This window comes from Saccostrea cucullata, unplaced genomic scaffold (assembly GCF_032062105.1).
Source record: "Saccostrea cucullata isolate Sc308-1 unplaced genomic scaffold, CSIRO_AGI_Scuc_v1 ctg110, whole genome shotgun sequence".
Classification (NCBI taxonomy): Eukaryota; Metazoa; Mollusca; class Bivalvia; order Ostreida; family Ostreidae; genus Saccostrea; species Saccostrea cuccullata.
In genome coordinates, this window is record NW_026939674.1 from 130,763 (window position 1) to 143,646 (window position 12,884).

Consider the following 12,884-nt stretch of genomic DNA (forward strand, 5'->3'; position numbering starts at 1 on the left):
ACTCATTGAGCTTACTTTTCTTTTATCTGCATATGACAATAAACTGCATTCGTTGAAACAATTTTATGGTTTTTGTTTTGGGTTTTTTAAAAGAAATAAGAAGTTATTTCCTTTGAAATTCTAAATATTAAAATTAATCATATTTGAGCTTATATTGAATCCCAAATAAAGTCATTTAAAATTTCCAATATTCATCTGTTCATTTGTTTATTCTGTAAAATTATTTGATACTAATAGGACAACGAGGAAAAAATGACAAAAAAGGTACTGAAAATATTCATTTCCTTATAACATAAATTTCTGTTAAGACATAATATTAATAGTTTGCTAAACTCATAAAATAGAAAGTACAATTGTATTTTTCAGTAAGAATTCTAACAAATGGAATTCTTGTTAACACTTGTTAATATGTGTACTTTTCTTGGTCGACCACTAACGACAATGAGAAATATTTCATTTTTCTTCTTGCAGACTGTGCATTTTTACCTTATTTTAACAAAGAATTTCTTTTCGCAACAAATAATATTTTGAATAAATAATTCATTGTCTTTTTATTTCATTTTTTTTCTCCTCGAGACATAAATTTTACATTTTTCTTTATCTTAATGACGAAAGGGTCAAACCCTCTTTCTCCTCTCTATATAAAATAAAACTCGGTAACATTCGCTGTTCTCCCATATCAATCAGCTGACGGTCGATATTTCATTATCAATTCAAACCTTTTTCATTTCTATTTGCTAAATTCGATACTGAAAACCTCTGAAAATACCAAATTCAATTTTCAGCGTATTGGAGAGCTCTGATAGTAACAACGCCTTGATGAATGTCTTGGCTTTTGCAAGATTTAGCATATGACCGCAACCATTTGGCAAAATAATTTGTAAGCTCTGTGGCCTTGTCGCTTTCTTGTCAATAGACTTGCTTGTTAATTTTGACAGACGCCGGCATTATTACCTTGCGCTTAAATTACTGTTAATCAACGGTGCGCGTGCATAATATAGAAAGAATAAATTACTGTCTTCCAAGTGGTTTTAATTAAAATTCATGCAGTAGCTGCAGACAAGAGAATCAGGAGCGCAAGGTATATTGTCGATGAGGATATGGGTTCTTTGAATCAGTTAAATTCAAAAACAGACAGCAATACAGACATACGGACGCACAGACAGACCAAAATTAATTCCCTTCTTCTGTGAATAAACCTTTGCTACCAAGGGAGGAATTGTTTTTCAATTAAATATATCTCAGTAAAATAGGTCATCGTTCACATTACATTGTTAAAAAGCACACGGGTTCTTTAGACTTTCCACTGGCAGTAACTGTGTTCGTCGACTATTGCTTCCAAACTTTTTTATTGTAGAAAACTTTTACAGGGCTTGGATATCGAATATTTGAAACTTAATTCTCCATCGTGTACATTTTCTTCTTCACCTTATAACTATAGTTCTGATGGACACGTTTTTACAGGTGATGTATATGTAAATATAGTCAATCAGGAGGACTTTAGATCACTAATTTTAAAAGGTCCTAAATATAAGAACACCGATCCTTCAACTGGCGTCGGAATTTCGTAAATATTCTGGATTCTGTAGAAGAGTACGCCAGGCTATGAGCCAAATATGAAAAGAAGACGTTGTCAGAATGGATTAGATGTATCAGATCTTATATATGTTACAACTGCGTATTAAAAGATTGAGGAGCAATATGAAAATCATCTATCCTTCTGTTTTCAATAACCCAGAAGTGAAAAAAGAATTAAATAACATGATCAGTACGTACTGGTCCTGCTAACAAAGCAGGTAAAAACATTGTCTTCGTTGTAAGGCTCACTATATAAAATGTATTTTAGAAGAACTTGGCTTTAATTCTGCAAATGGTAATCCAACTTATACTCATAGTTCCTTTTCTAATGAAGAAATTGTACAAAATCATATGTCAGTTTTGAACATTTTTAATATCCCAAACAACCAAAGTGAATTTGAATTATCATATCTTTATTGGATTCCAAAACTTCATTAAAATCCTTACAAACAAAGCTTAAAATATTAACAGTAGTGCAGGAGGAACTTCAAGAGTACTGTGCAACAATATATTGGAGAATTGGAATAAATCAGATGTGGACACTAAAAAGATTCCAAGGATTTTTTGGAAAACTTGAAATCACAAGATTTTACCAAAACTTACGATTATTCAACTTTATACACAACCATTCCCCACGATAGATTAAAGTCCAGGTTTTTTAATATCATCGACAACGGCTTTTTCAATAAAAACTCGTAAATTTACTTACCTTGTCATTGATCATTAGCAAAATTATTATTTTAAGAAAACATTCTGATTGTACACAAATGTACACTGAAGTTGATATGAAAAAGATGCCTGAGTTTTTGATTGATAATATCTATGTGGTTTTCGGAAACCAGGTCTTCCAACAATATACCAATTGCAGTTTATACGGTCTCATTCGAAGGACCGATATTTTACTTGAAAAAAAGACGTTAATGGTAATCTAACAACCAAGATCTATGATAAATGTAATGACTTTAACTTTTCAATCGTCATGCAACTTCCCTTATTTATGCAGCAATATACCTTCATCACCTGCATACAGAGTTTAATATATCTATCAGTTGATTCGATATTCTATGTGCATGCTCTATGTATTTACAATTTCTAAAACGAGGTAAATTATTGACAAACAAGTTGATAAAAAAAAGAATATCAGCAGTCTCGTTTAAAGTCATTTTTTCGTAATTTCTATGGTCGATACAATATGACCTTGTCAGCACATACAATTTACATGTATCATGGAATCAAATGCTGACTGACATTTTTCATACTAATTGTTATTCCATTCTTTGCAAACTGAATTATCGAAGGATTTTTTCCATTATTTCTCGACCATGACTAGGAGCACACGTCGGGTGTGACTGGTCGGCAGGGGATGCTCACTCCTACATGGCACCTGATCCCACCTCTGACGTCTTGGAGGTCCTTGTTTGCTTTGCTCTTGTTTTGTATTGTTTTATGGACTTTTGATCTTGAATACTTTTCATTATCTCCATATGTTTCATTTGTTTAATATCTGATCTGATTTAATATTCCTCTGTGCATGAGAAGAAGAAAACACTTGCTGTGGCCTTCATCGCAATATTAGCTATATTGACCACGCTTTATCAATTAAGAATGGTTAATTCCGATCAAAATTCCACTCAATATATCCCAGTAACTCAAAATAGGCAAGTAAATTTAAAATCTGATGATTGATTTTGTAATTTCTCCCGGCTTTTTTATTCAATGGGGCAAAATTAGACAAACAGTCATTTTCTGCCTGTATATGCTTGCAAAATTGCAGAGAACATACTTGAAATTATTTTCAATGAAGTGCGTTGTATATTTGATAACACACTAGGTTAATTTTTTTTTTACTTTTCCAGGCACCTGATCCCATCTCTCAAGTTTGAGAAGAAAGTGTTCGCTCTACTTATGATTGTATTGTTTGAATTAACTTTTGTGCTCTTATATTGTTCGTTATTTTTCATATTTTTTTTTCATCTTTAAAGTGTAAGAAAGAGTTTTAAAGCTGGAGAATCCGAAAAACGAAACTACATGTAATCGTTTTTCGTTTTACTGCGTCAATTATTAATGATGCACACAACTCAAAATATTATTTTTCACTATATTTCCAAAAAACGTATTTGCTCTTTCATTCTTGATTTTGTTCAAATTATCACAAATCAGACTTTAGGACAAAGTTTTCTCTAATATTATTGAAAACAAAAACCAGTACATTTTCACAAAACATTTAAATTTATATTCTATGCGGATAATATATATTAATACTTATCAATCTTTTTTACCTTGCCAAGGGCTTGAACCTCTGACTGATTTTTATGAAGTTAATAATGCCATGGCTTGTATCATCAAATGTCACTGCACATCCTTTCTTCCATATCTCATTCCTGCCATCCTTTGAACATGCTGCATTTTCATAATCTGAAATGCTTTTATTATCAATAAATGACATTTCCTAAAATATGCATTCTGATTGAAGCGTCAGGTAAATGATTGCTTTGTACCTGATTTTTTTGCACACAACAGGACTCTGAAAGCTTTGTCGTTGACCTGAAACGATTACTTTGATTAAAAGCTCATTAACACTATATTCCTATCAAGATAACGTGTAAGTTCTAGCTGATACAAATAAGTCCTTTAACTTTCCTGATATCACGTTTTTCAATATTGGAAACAAATTAAAATAAAATTATTTAATTTCAAGATATTATATGAATAAAACTATTGGGGAAGGTGGTCTTATTTCATTAATCAAATTTGAAAATAAATGTATTTATGTAAAATAAAATATGTGTTTGTTTATACCCTCCAGACATCTCCGGAAATGACATGGGTAAAAATTGACTTTTGCATCTCAAAAAATTGCCTTCAAGATTTTCTTATTCTAATCATAATTTATCCAAAAAAATTTAAAGATTAAAATAAACATTTAACGCAGCAAAAAAAATTTCTGGTTTATTTTTATTCGTCAATTACTGATATTATAACATAACATATTAAAGCTTACAAAGTTGTTTTAATTTTCGTTTGCTCCTGAAATTCCATTAAGAATATGCCCAATATGCTTGATTCCCGTTTTCAGATGCCTTATTACATGCTTATCTGCAAAGCGACCAAAAAATAACATTGCGATACTCTTATGAGTTCCAATAATTTGAAAATAGATTCATTATTAACATATTCAGTCCCATTTTCATATCATCGGAGGGGTTATACAATACTAGTACATGTATTCTATACCGGTATAACAAATCTGGCGTGATCTCGAGATTGTAAACCAATGAAAGTGTAAAGCGTTTTACATGTAGAATACAAGAATCATTACTGTGTAAAAATGAGATTATGTAATCTATAAAAATTGATATATGTGATTTTATTATTTTTTATGAGGACAGCAAACATTATTCCAGCTCATAGTCCATATAAACGAAACATATCGGATGCAGAGCAAGCACGGACCTCCAAAACACTCAGAGGCGGAACAAGGTGCCGTGAAAAGTTGAAGTCATTGCACTTATTATGTAGTTTTGATGTTATATTACCAATCACGTCTTTTTTAGTAAAATATCAAAATACAAATATGAAGCAGAATTTGTGCAAAATCTTATGCGTTAAAAGAGGAAAACACTTGTTGCGGCCTTCAACTCGACATTTAGATATATCGACGACGTACTATCAATTAACAATGGTTATTTTCATTCTTATGTCGATACGATAGATCCTGGTGAGCTTGAAAAAAGATGCCACAGAGTCTGACACATCTGTTTCATATTAAGATATTTTATTTGAAAAGGACGTTAGTGGTAAACTAACAACCAAGCTCTATGATAAACGTGATGATTTTAACTTTTCTATCGTCAACTTCCCCTACTTATGCAGCAATATACCTTCATCACCTGCATACGGAGTTTACATATCTCAGTTGATTCGATACGCAAGAGCATGCTCTGCATATACATATTTTTTAAAACGAGATAAATTATCGACAAACAAGTTGACGAATATCAGTAGTTTCGTGTAAAGTCATAATTTCTTAAGTTCTATGGTCGATACTATGACCTTGTCAGCAAATACAATGTATCATTGAATCAAATGCTGACTGACGTTTTTCATACTAACTGTTAGTCCATTATTTATACACTGAATTGACGACGGATTTTTCTGTTATTTCCCAATCATGACAAGTAGGACACGGCGGGTGTGACCGGTTGGCAGGGGATGCTCACTCCTCCATGGCACCTGATCCCACCTCTGGTGTTTTTGAGGTCCGTGTTTGCTCTGCTCCTATTTTGTATTGTTTTATGGACTTTTGATCTTGAATACAGTTCGTTATCTCCATATGTTTTATGTATGAAATAGATGTGTCACACTATGTGGTCTCTTTTTCTATTCAAGTTTACTGGGATATATCGAGTCGGTATATATAAATGGAAGCAACTATTGATACTCCGTCGTCGATAAATATGAAGTTGAAGTGCACAGCAAGTGTTTCTTCTTGTGTATACATGAACATTTGCTTTATTTAAATACAAAAAGCGGGTGCAATTGGTACCAATGGTAATTTCGACAGATTGTTGAAAGTCATTATCTATATAATCTACATAGATATTGTCTATCAGAAATCAAGGAAATATTTTCCTCCTGAACCCCATGGTACTAGATGTCTGAAAAAAGCAAATGTAATGTCACAATTTTGATTCTGTATTGATGTAACTATTTTACTTTGAAAGATTTGCAAAATAATTTTTTTTCGATCTTTAATATATTTACATGTATGATTATAAACGTTAAGTTATTGAATATATTGTTTGAAAATAACTTTTTCCACCTCCATGTCCCTTTTTGCAAATTAATATATTAAAAACATTTTTAAAATATCATGATCTGAAATTTTATATACAATTTATTCGAATATTCTCGTTAAATGTCGATTCATTATGGCATTAATTAAGAAAGTACATGTATCACAAAAGTCCACAAACTTTTTGAATAACCCTTGTACATAAATGAAATTCGAAAGATACGTAACTCCTGTCTAGATAGAAATGTTAAACAAATGCAAGAGTTGTCTTTACTTACCAAAGCATGTCAAAATCAAATAAAATTTCTTTCAAATGTTGACTTCATCAGGGTAAATAAGGGCTAAAAAGAAATGGAACAATATCGATTTTAAAGAATAAAACTGATGTTTGAAGATGGCATAATAGATTTTTGGTTTTAGCAATAAATGGGATTCGCATGATATCACTTGATAATCTGTAAAAATATATTAAAGGAACACTGTGATATTTTAATGATTACATCTTAAAAGTAAAGCCTATTTCAAAGAAAAATAGTTTTCATAGTCCATTTCTTTTCAGGTGTGGAATTCATTATCTGAACTACAGAGAAAAACTGAGTTTTTCTTATACTGCAAGATTTCAAATCTAACAAAAATCCTTGTGTGCGTCTTTTCTTTACATCTATCATGTATCGATTATAACCTGCGGGGATAATATTTGGGGCAAAATGAAAACAAAAAACTTAGAGCGAACTCTGTTTTGCCTTACCAAAACGTTATTGAATCTACAGGATTCAGAAAACAACGTTATATCCTGATCACACCTCGCTCTTCTCCAAATTTTGTTTTGTTTAATGGACTCTTGAGCTTTTTATACTGTTTGTTATCCCTATATTTTTTATCATTTATAAACAGCTTTTTTGCATTCATTCAATTGAGATAGATTTCAGTTTTAAAAAAGATGATAGATTGTCATTTGAAAAAGTTTCAGAATTTATTCATAGAGATGTACAACAGAATATTTCTCACTTTAAAAAAAAACTCAGACGACACGATTTTGCCAGAAATGCATGCATAAAATGCCGTTGTCAGAAATGATAACCATACAAACTGTCAAGAAGTGATTTCAAAAGGCGATTGGTTTTTGATTACTTCCCTTTATTATGTTTTATCTATCAATAAAGTTTAATATATTTATAACAAATGAGTCATTTGATTAAATTACAATGCAAGAAAGAGTGTTATATATATTAGAAGGAAAGTTAAATAATCATTTGATTTTTGATATATACTTCAATTTATATTATGACTTCTTAAATATTAAATAGAATACATATATCAGGAATATATATATATATTTGCATTGTTATATAAAGGGTTGTGACATAATAATAAAGTTATTGTGTTAAAGATTAACAAAATCCCCACCCCTACCGGCAACACCTGCCAATTTTTCCCGACACTGAAAATGTTACTTTAAAAATTTGAAAGGCAAGGTAGCCTTGATAAATAAAAACCGCTCTCGTTTTCTTATAGAGGGAATAAATTAAAATAAAGTTTTCAATTACTTATCTTCATCTAAGGCTTTGATTTCTTGAACTAATTAACAATTATATATACAATACAGATTGCAAATATGAATTAGAATAAGTGCAGCATTCATTTTAACTGATATTTTAATTTTATGGTTTTATATTTTAGTCTCTGACCATAGCGTTATGGTAAAAGACTAAAATATACTAGGTTTTTATTTATCAAGGCAAAAAGGATTTTGTTAATCTTTAGTCACTATTTATAACTTTATTATTATGTCAACAATCCTTTATATATAGTAGACAATGCAAAAATATATATATTCCTGATTATGTATTCTATTTAATATTTAAGAAGTCATAATATAAATTGAAGTATATCTTGCTGACCAAAAATCAAATGATTATTTAACTTTCTTTCTAATATATATAACACTCTTTCTTGCATTGTAATTTAATCAAATGACTCATTTGTTATAAATATATTAAACGATTTATTGAGATTAAACATAATAAAGGGGAGTAATCAATGTTGAACCCGCATTTTTGTTAATCTGGATTTTGAATCTGAAACTCGAATTTCGAACCTCGAATCTCGAATGAGCCTTTTGATTGGCTAATCTCTGAATCTCGAAAAAAAAATTTTGAATCTCGTAGAAACTTGAATTCGAATGAGCCTTCTGGGCCTTCGTAGAAATGATAACCATACAAACTGTCAAGAAGTGTTGCGATTGGTCTTTGAAAAAAAAAAAGATGGCGCATGCCTAATCTTGCGAGACTGTTTTGGTTTTAATTTGTGTTGATTTTAAAACTCATTCTAGTTTGTTCAAATTTTAGGCAGTTTCTTACTTTTATTTCTCAAGAACCACATTGACAAAATCATTGCTTATCACAATTCCAACAGATTTAAGATATACAGGCAATGTAATTTGTAAAATAGTTAGGTTAACAACATCGATATTATCTCTCTGATGAAAAAAAATTAGGTAAATGTTATTTGAATATGAAACTGTTTGCCTTTGAATCTCTAAAAAAAGAAAGATTGCAGTGTCTGTGAAGGAAACTTAAAAGAAAATGACCCATGTGTCCCATTTTCGAATGGTTTTGTTCAGTTTATTGATGGTTGAAGTTACGTAAAGAATGAGCAGTCATAATTAAATACTAACTTTCTTTATATACTAGTTTCTTAGGGAAATTGTTGCTCTCAAATTTTTTTTTGCAAGTTGAGCTTTTCACAAGCACTATAATAACTTAAATGAAAAGAAACGGACGAGAAAAGTTTCGTTTGACAAAATTATATGTGTCTAAATGTACTACTTTAACAGTTATCATTATACACACTGTAAATTATTTGTATGTTTCAGAAATATATTTGATGTTAAAACAAATAAGGATATGTGGACGAAAGGAAATTTTTTGTGCTTATATCTCTATAGGATTTTATTTTTTTTTAAAGATCTCATAATATTTCAAACTAGAGTTACCCTATTGCTTGTAATTTTGGAGGTCTGGTCCAATTGACAATTAACAAAATTGGGATAGGAGTTGCGCGTGATTCTTCTCGATGAATAATGCGTCAAAGTGGCATTCCAGGCCGATGTTAATTATTTGTTCTGTAAATTGACAATCCTTCAAGGATTTCTATTCCAGTGCGGTACACTAGCTACTACTTCATCTTCTACTGAGAGTTGAGTAAAATTTTGTTGCTCTTAATGTTGGAAAAAGGATTAATTTAGTAAACGATTCATTAACGGCCAATAAGAAATTGGAGCATGTATATATGTGGGCATTTGTACTTCAAACAAATATTTCTATGTCCGATTCCTTTTTATTTTCGTAAAATTCCCCTGAAGTAAGAAAGTAATGACATCATTTTAATTCATAGTATGAATCCAATCAAATGTCGGGAAAGCATGTAATATTTAGAAAATCAGACGAAAAGTGTTTTATGTCTGTTCAGAAGTGAAATCTTTGTCACTTTATATCTATATATATTTAAAAACCTAGTAGAGCAGGAGTTATACTTTACACAAAATTAGCCCATAACTTCAGACACATAAACACTAGTCGACCATGCAATAGATGGCTAATTTAGAATTGTAAGTAATACATTGAAGGATCACTAAATTGCTAGACATCCACAAGATGTTCATATTCCTGTATCTATGATATTCTTGATTAAAAATCAATATATACTCGTATATCTGATTACATGTATTGGCAATGGTTTGTGTCGCCCTATTTTTGCTTTCTAAAAATATAATTAAACTTCCCTATACTTTGTTTTCATTCGAAAAGCTCACACCCGGTTGGTCATAACTAAAGATTAAATAACGAATCGCTAAGCTTATAACGCAGCTGTGTTCGTATGTATAGGTTAAAGGTTATTTAAATTTACATAAACTCGATATAGGTCCACAAGCAAAAAGAATATTGTAATGACAAAAACATAATACACGCAGTTCATAAATGAATATATCTCCTCAAAATATTTTTGTGAAGTAAATACATGTAGTAATGTAATGAATAGTAAAGATTGTAAAATCTTTTAGGCTCCTGTAAATGTGAAAAGTGTTTCCCCTTAAATATACCGTAATTACGTTTCTGATTAATTATCACCTGATAGGAAAAAAGATCTAAAAGCTTGAAGCAATTTTTTTTTTTTGAAAAAAAATAAAAAGAATGCTTAAATTTTTTATCGTGTACAGGAAAAGCTGAATATTTCTAGTGGTAGAAACAAAAGAAATATTTATTTATTTATTTTTGTTATATATAATTCAGATGATGATAATAAAATATTAGTGAACAAGGATGCTATTTGCTTTGTTGCTGACGTATCTTTGCCAGTACAATTGATTCTGATTGGTTTTTGCAATTTCTAGACAAGTTTCCTCATCCTGGATAAATTGTCGATACAGAATAAATACCATTAAGGACCAATAGGGAAACAGTGTATTTTATAATGGACAAATAACGCCACTATCTATCAATGTTCTCCTCAGTATCATTTGCAGTTCCACTTAGAAAATATTGAAAATCCAAGGATAATCGATTGCCCAAGTCCCAGATGCATAAATAATACAAGCTGATCTATCAATTTCTTGGTTTATCTTGTAAAAAAACAAATATATATGTAATATTTTTAAGTATAAAATGATATGACATATAATTATATACATAATCAAATGAAAGACGATGGCTATAAAATGGCTATAAAATACATCTCTCACACAATATAATTATCACAGACAATAGCACTCTGATTGTATAGCACTCTCTACAATTATTCATGAACCATAACGGACTAGACAAAAATTGGGGGAAAACAACATAAAAAATTAAGACATATTGGATCCCTGACTAGAAAGCAAAATGTAAAATAATGGTCAACTGGTTTCAAAATAAGCCTTAGAGTAAATGATAAAAAGTTTAAATAGTCCTCCATTTGCTTTCTTCTTTGACGGAAGAAAAAGAGTCCATAATTATATCTGGCAGACATAGAACGTCCGGGAGTTTTCTCTTTACTCTCCTTGGTGTCGATATGGATGTAAATGGGCGTGTCTGCTTCCTGAAACACATGGCCACTCGTGGCCAGAACCAAGGTCTAAGGTCACGTTTGCTGTAGTCATTAGCGGTCAAAAATCGAATACAACTAGGGGCGATGCATTCCTCTCGGTGGATAGGGATTATGTGTCTCATTTGGAATCCTGTCAAAATAAATCATTTCCGATTTTATAATTTATATAGTACACTTATTTTTATATTTGTATAGGGTCACGAATTGTAGTAGTAACAGTTTTTTGAAAAAATTTTTTTATAGTTTTATCGATATGTATATATATTGCAAAAATGTAAGTACAGCTATGAAGTTAAATATGAATTTATGTTATTTTTCAATTATAATTTATTATTTTTTAATTAGTTGATTTTAATTTTTAAATTATATTCAGCGTGCCCAGTAAAAATAGATAAAAAGATTATAAGGTTGTTTTTTTTTTAAACTTATAAAGATATTTACCTGGCGACCTTGAAACTGCTACTTTCAAAAGATACATGGCAGTTTCGTTTTCTTTGAACTTCTTGGACAAAACCACAATTACTTTCTCACATCTGAAATAAGAGGTTAAACGTTAAAAAAAATTGCAAGTTAGTTTTCCTTTTAAAAAAAATGCAGTATCTACATTTTCCTTTTTCATTCAAACACTTACCCCTTTGTTATGATTTCTGATTCCTTTTGGTAATCCATTTCGATATCACCATCGCGTGATCTGATATGTAGACGAAGATTATGTTCTGACGATTCCAAATTGTCCGCCATTTCTTGTAGAAATAGTCTGTCCTCTTCTTTATCGTCTGCTATTACGTAAGCATCATACTGTCTAGTTGTGGAGTCTGCAATTATAATTTCAATGGTATTCTTTTATCATATTTTGATTTCAATTTAGTTTATTTTTTCATTCATAAACTTTAAATTTTCATTATTACCGAAAGAAACTTTTTCTTCAGAAATCATGTAATTTATTTTTCACATACCCATATTTTCTTTTTTCTATAATACCTCTTTGGACCAGCTCAATAGTTTGTGTTATAACTGGCGCTTGTGAGTGTCGTTTTTATACGCCACACTTTCCTTGGCTTAACATACTTCGTATAATACTATCATAAAAACGAGATCAATAGCCAAGCTTCCGCTGTTCTCATTGGCTGGAATAATACTATAAATAGAAAGGGGTCCATTCAGTTCATGTGTACCTTACTTATTTTACGAGATATACACCCCCTATGAATACACTATTTAAATAAATAAAGCTGACGTTCTTAAGAATTTGGCACTTTTTTACATCACGTGACTATTTAAAAACCCTCGATAACCAATGGAAATTTTAATCCTTCCTGGTATTTATTTCATCTCAAAATTTAATTTTAGATCTTCAGTGCCTCTCGTGGATACACATTATTGATAAGGGCTTTATTGAAATTCTCAAGAACTTAATATTTCC

General features: G+C 30.5%; 1 protein-coding gene across 1 annotated transcript; it reads right to left on the bottom strand.

Moving 5' to 3' along the window:
• Positions 1-10,975: 10,975 nt before the first annotated feature.
• On the bottom strand, positions 10,976-12,530 carry LOC134253607 (myeloid differentiation primary response protein MyD88-like). The gene is made up of 4 exons (XM_062736163.1): positions 12,418-12,530; positions 12,093-12,276; positions 11,903-11,994; positions 10,976-11,591 (listed from the first exon to the last, which is right to left on the bottom strand). Exons 1-4 carry the CDS (start codon positions 12,419-12,421, stop codon positions 11,314-11,316), a joined length of 558 nt encoding a protein of 185 aa, XP_062592147.1. The 5' UTR covers positions 12,422-12,530; the 3' UTR covers positions 10,976-11,313.
• Between the last annotated feature and the right edge of the window lie 354 nt (positions 12,531-12,884).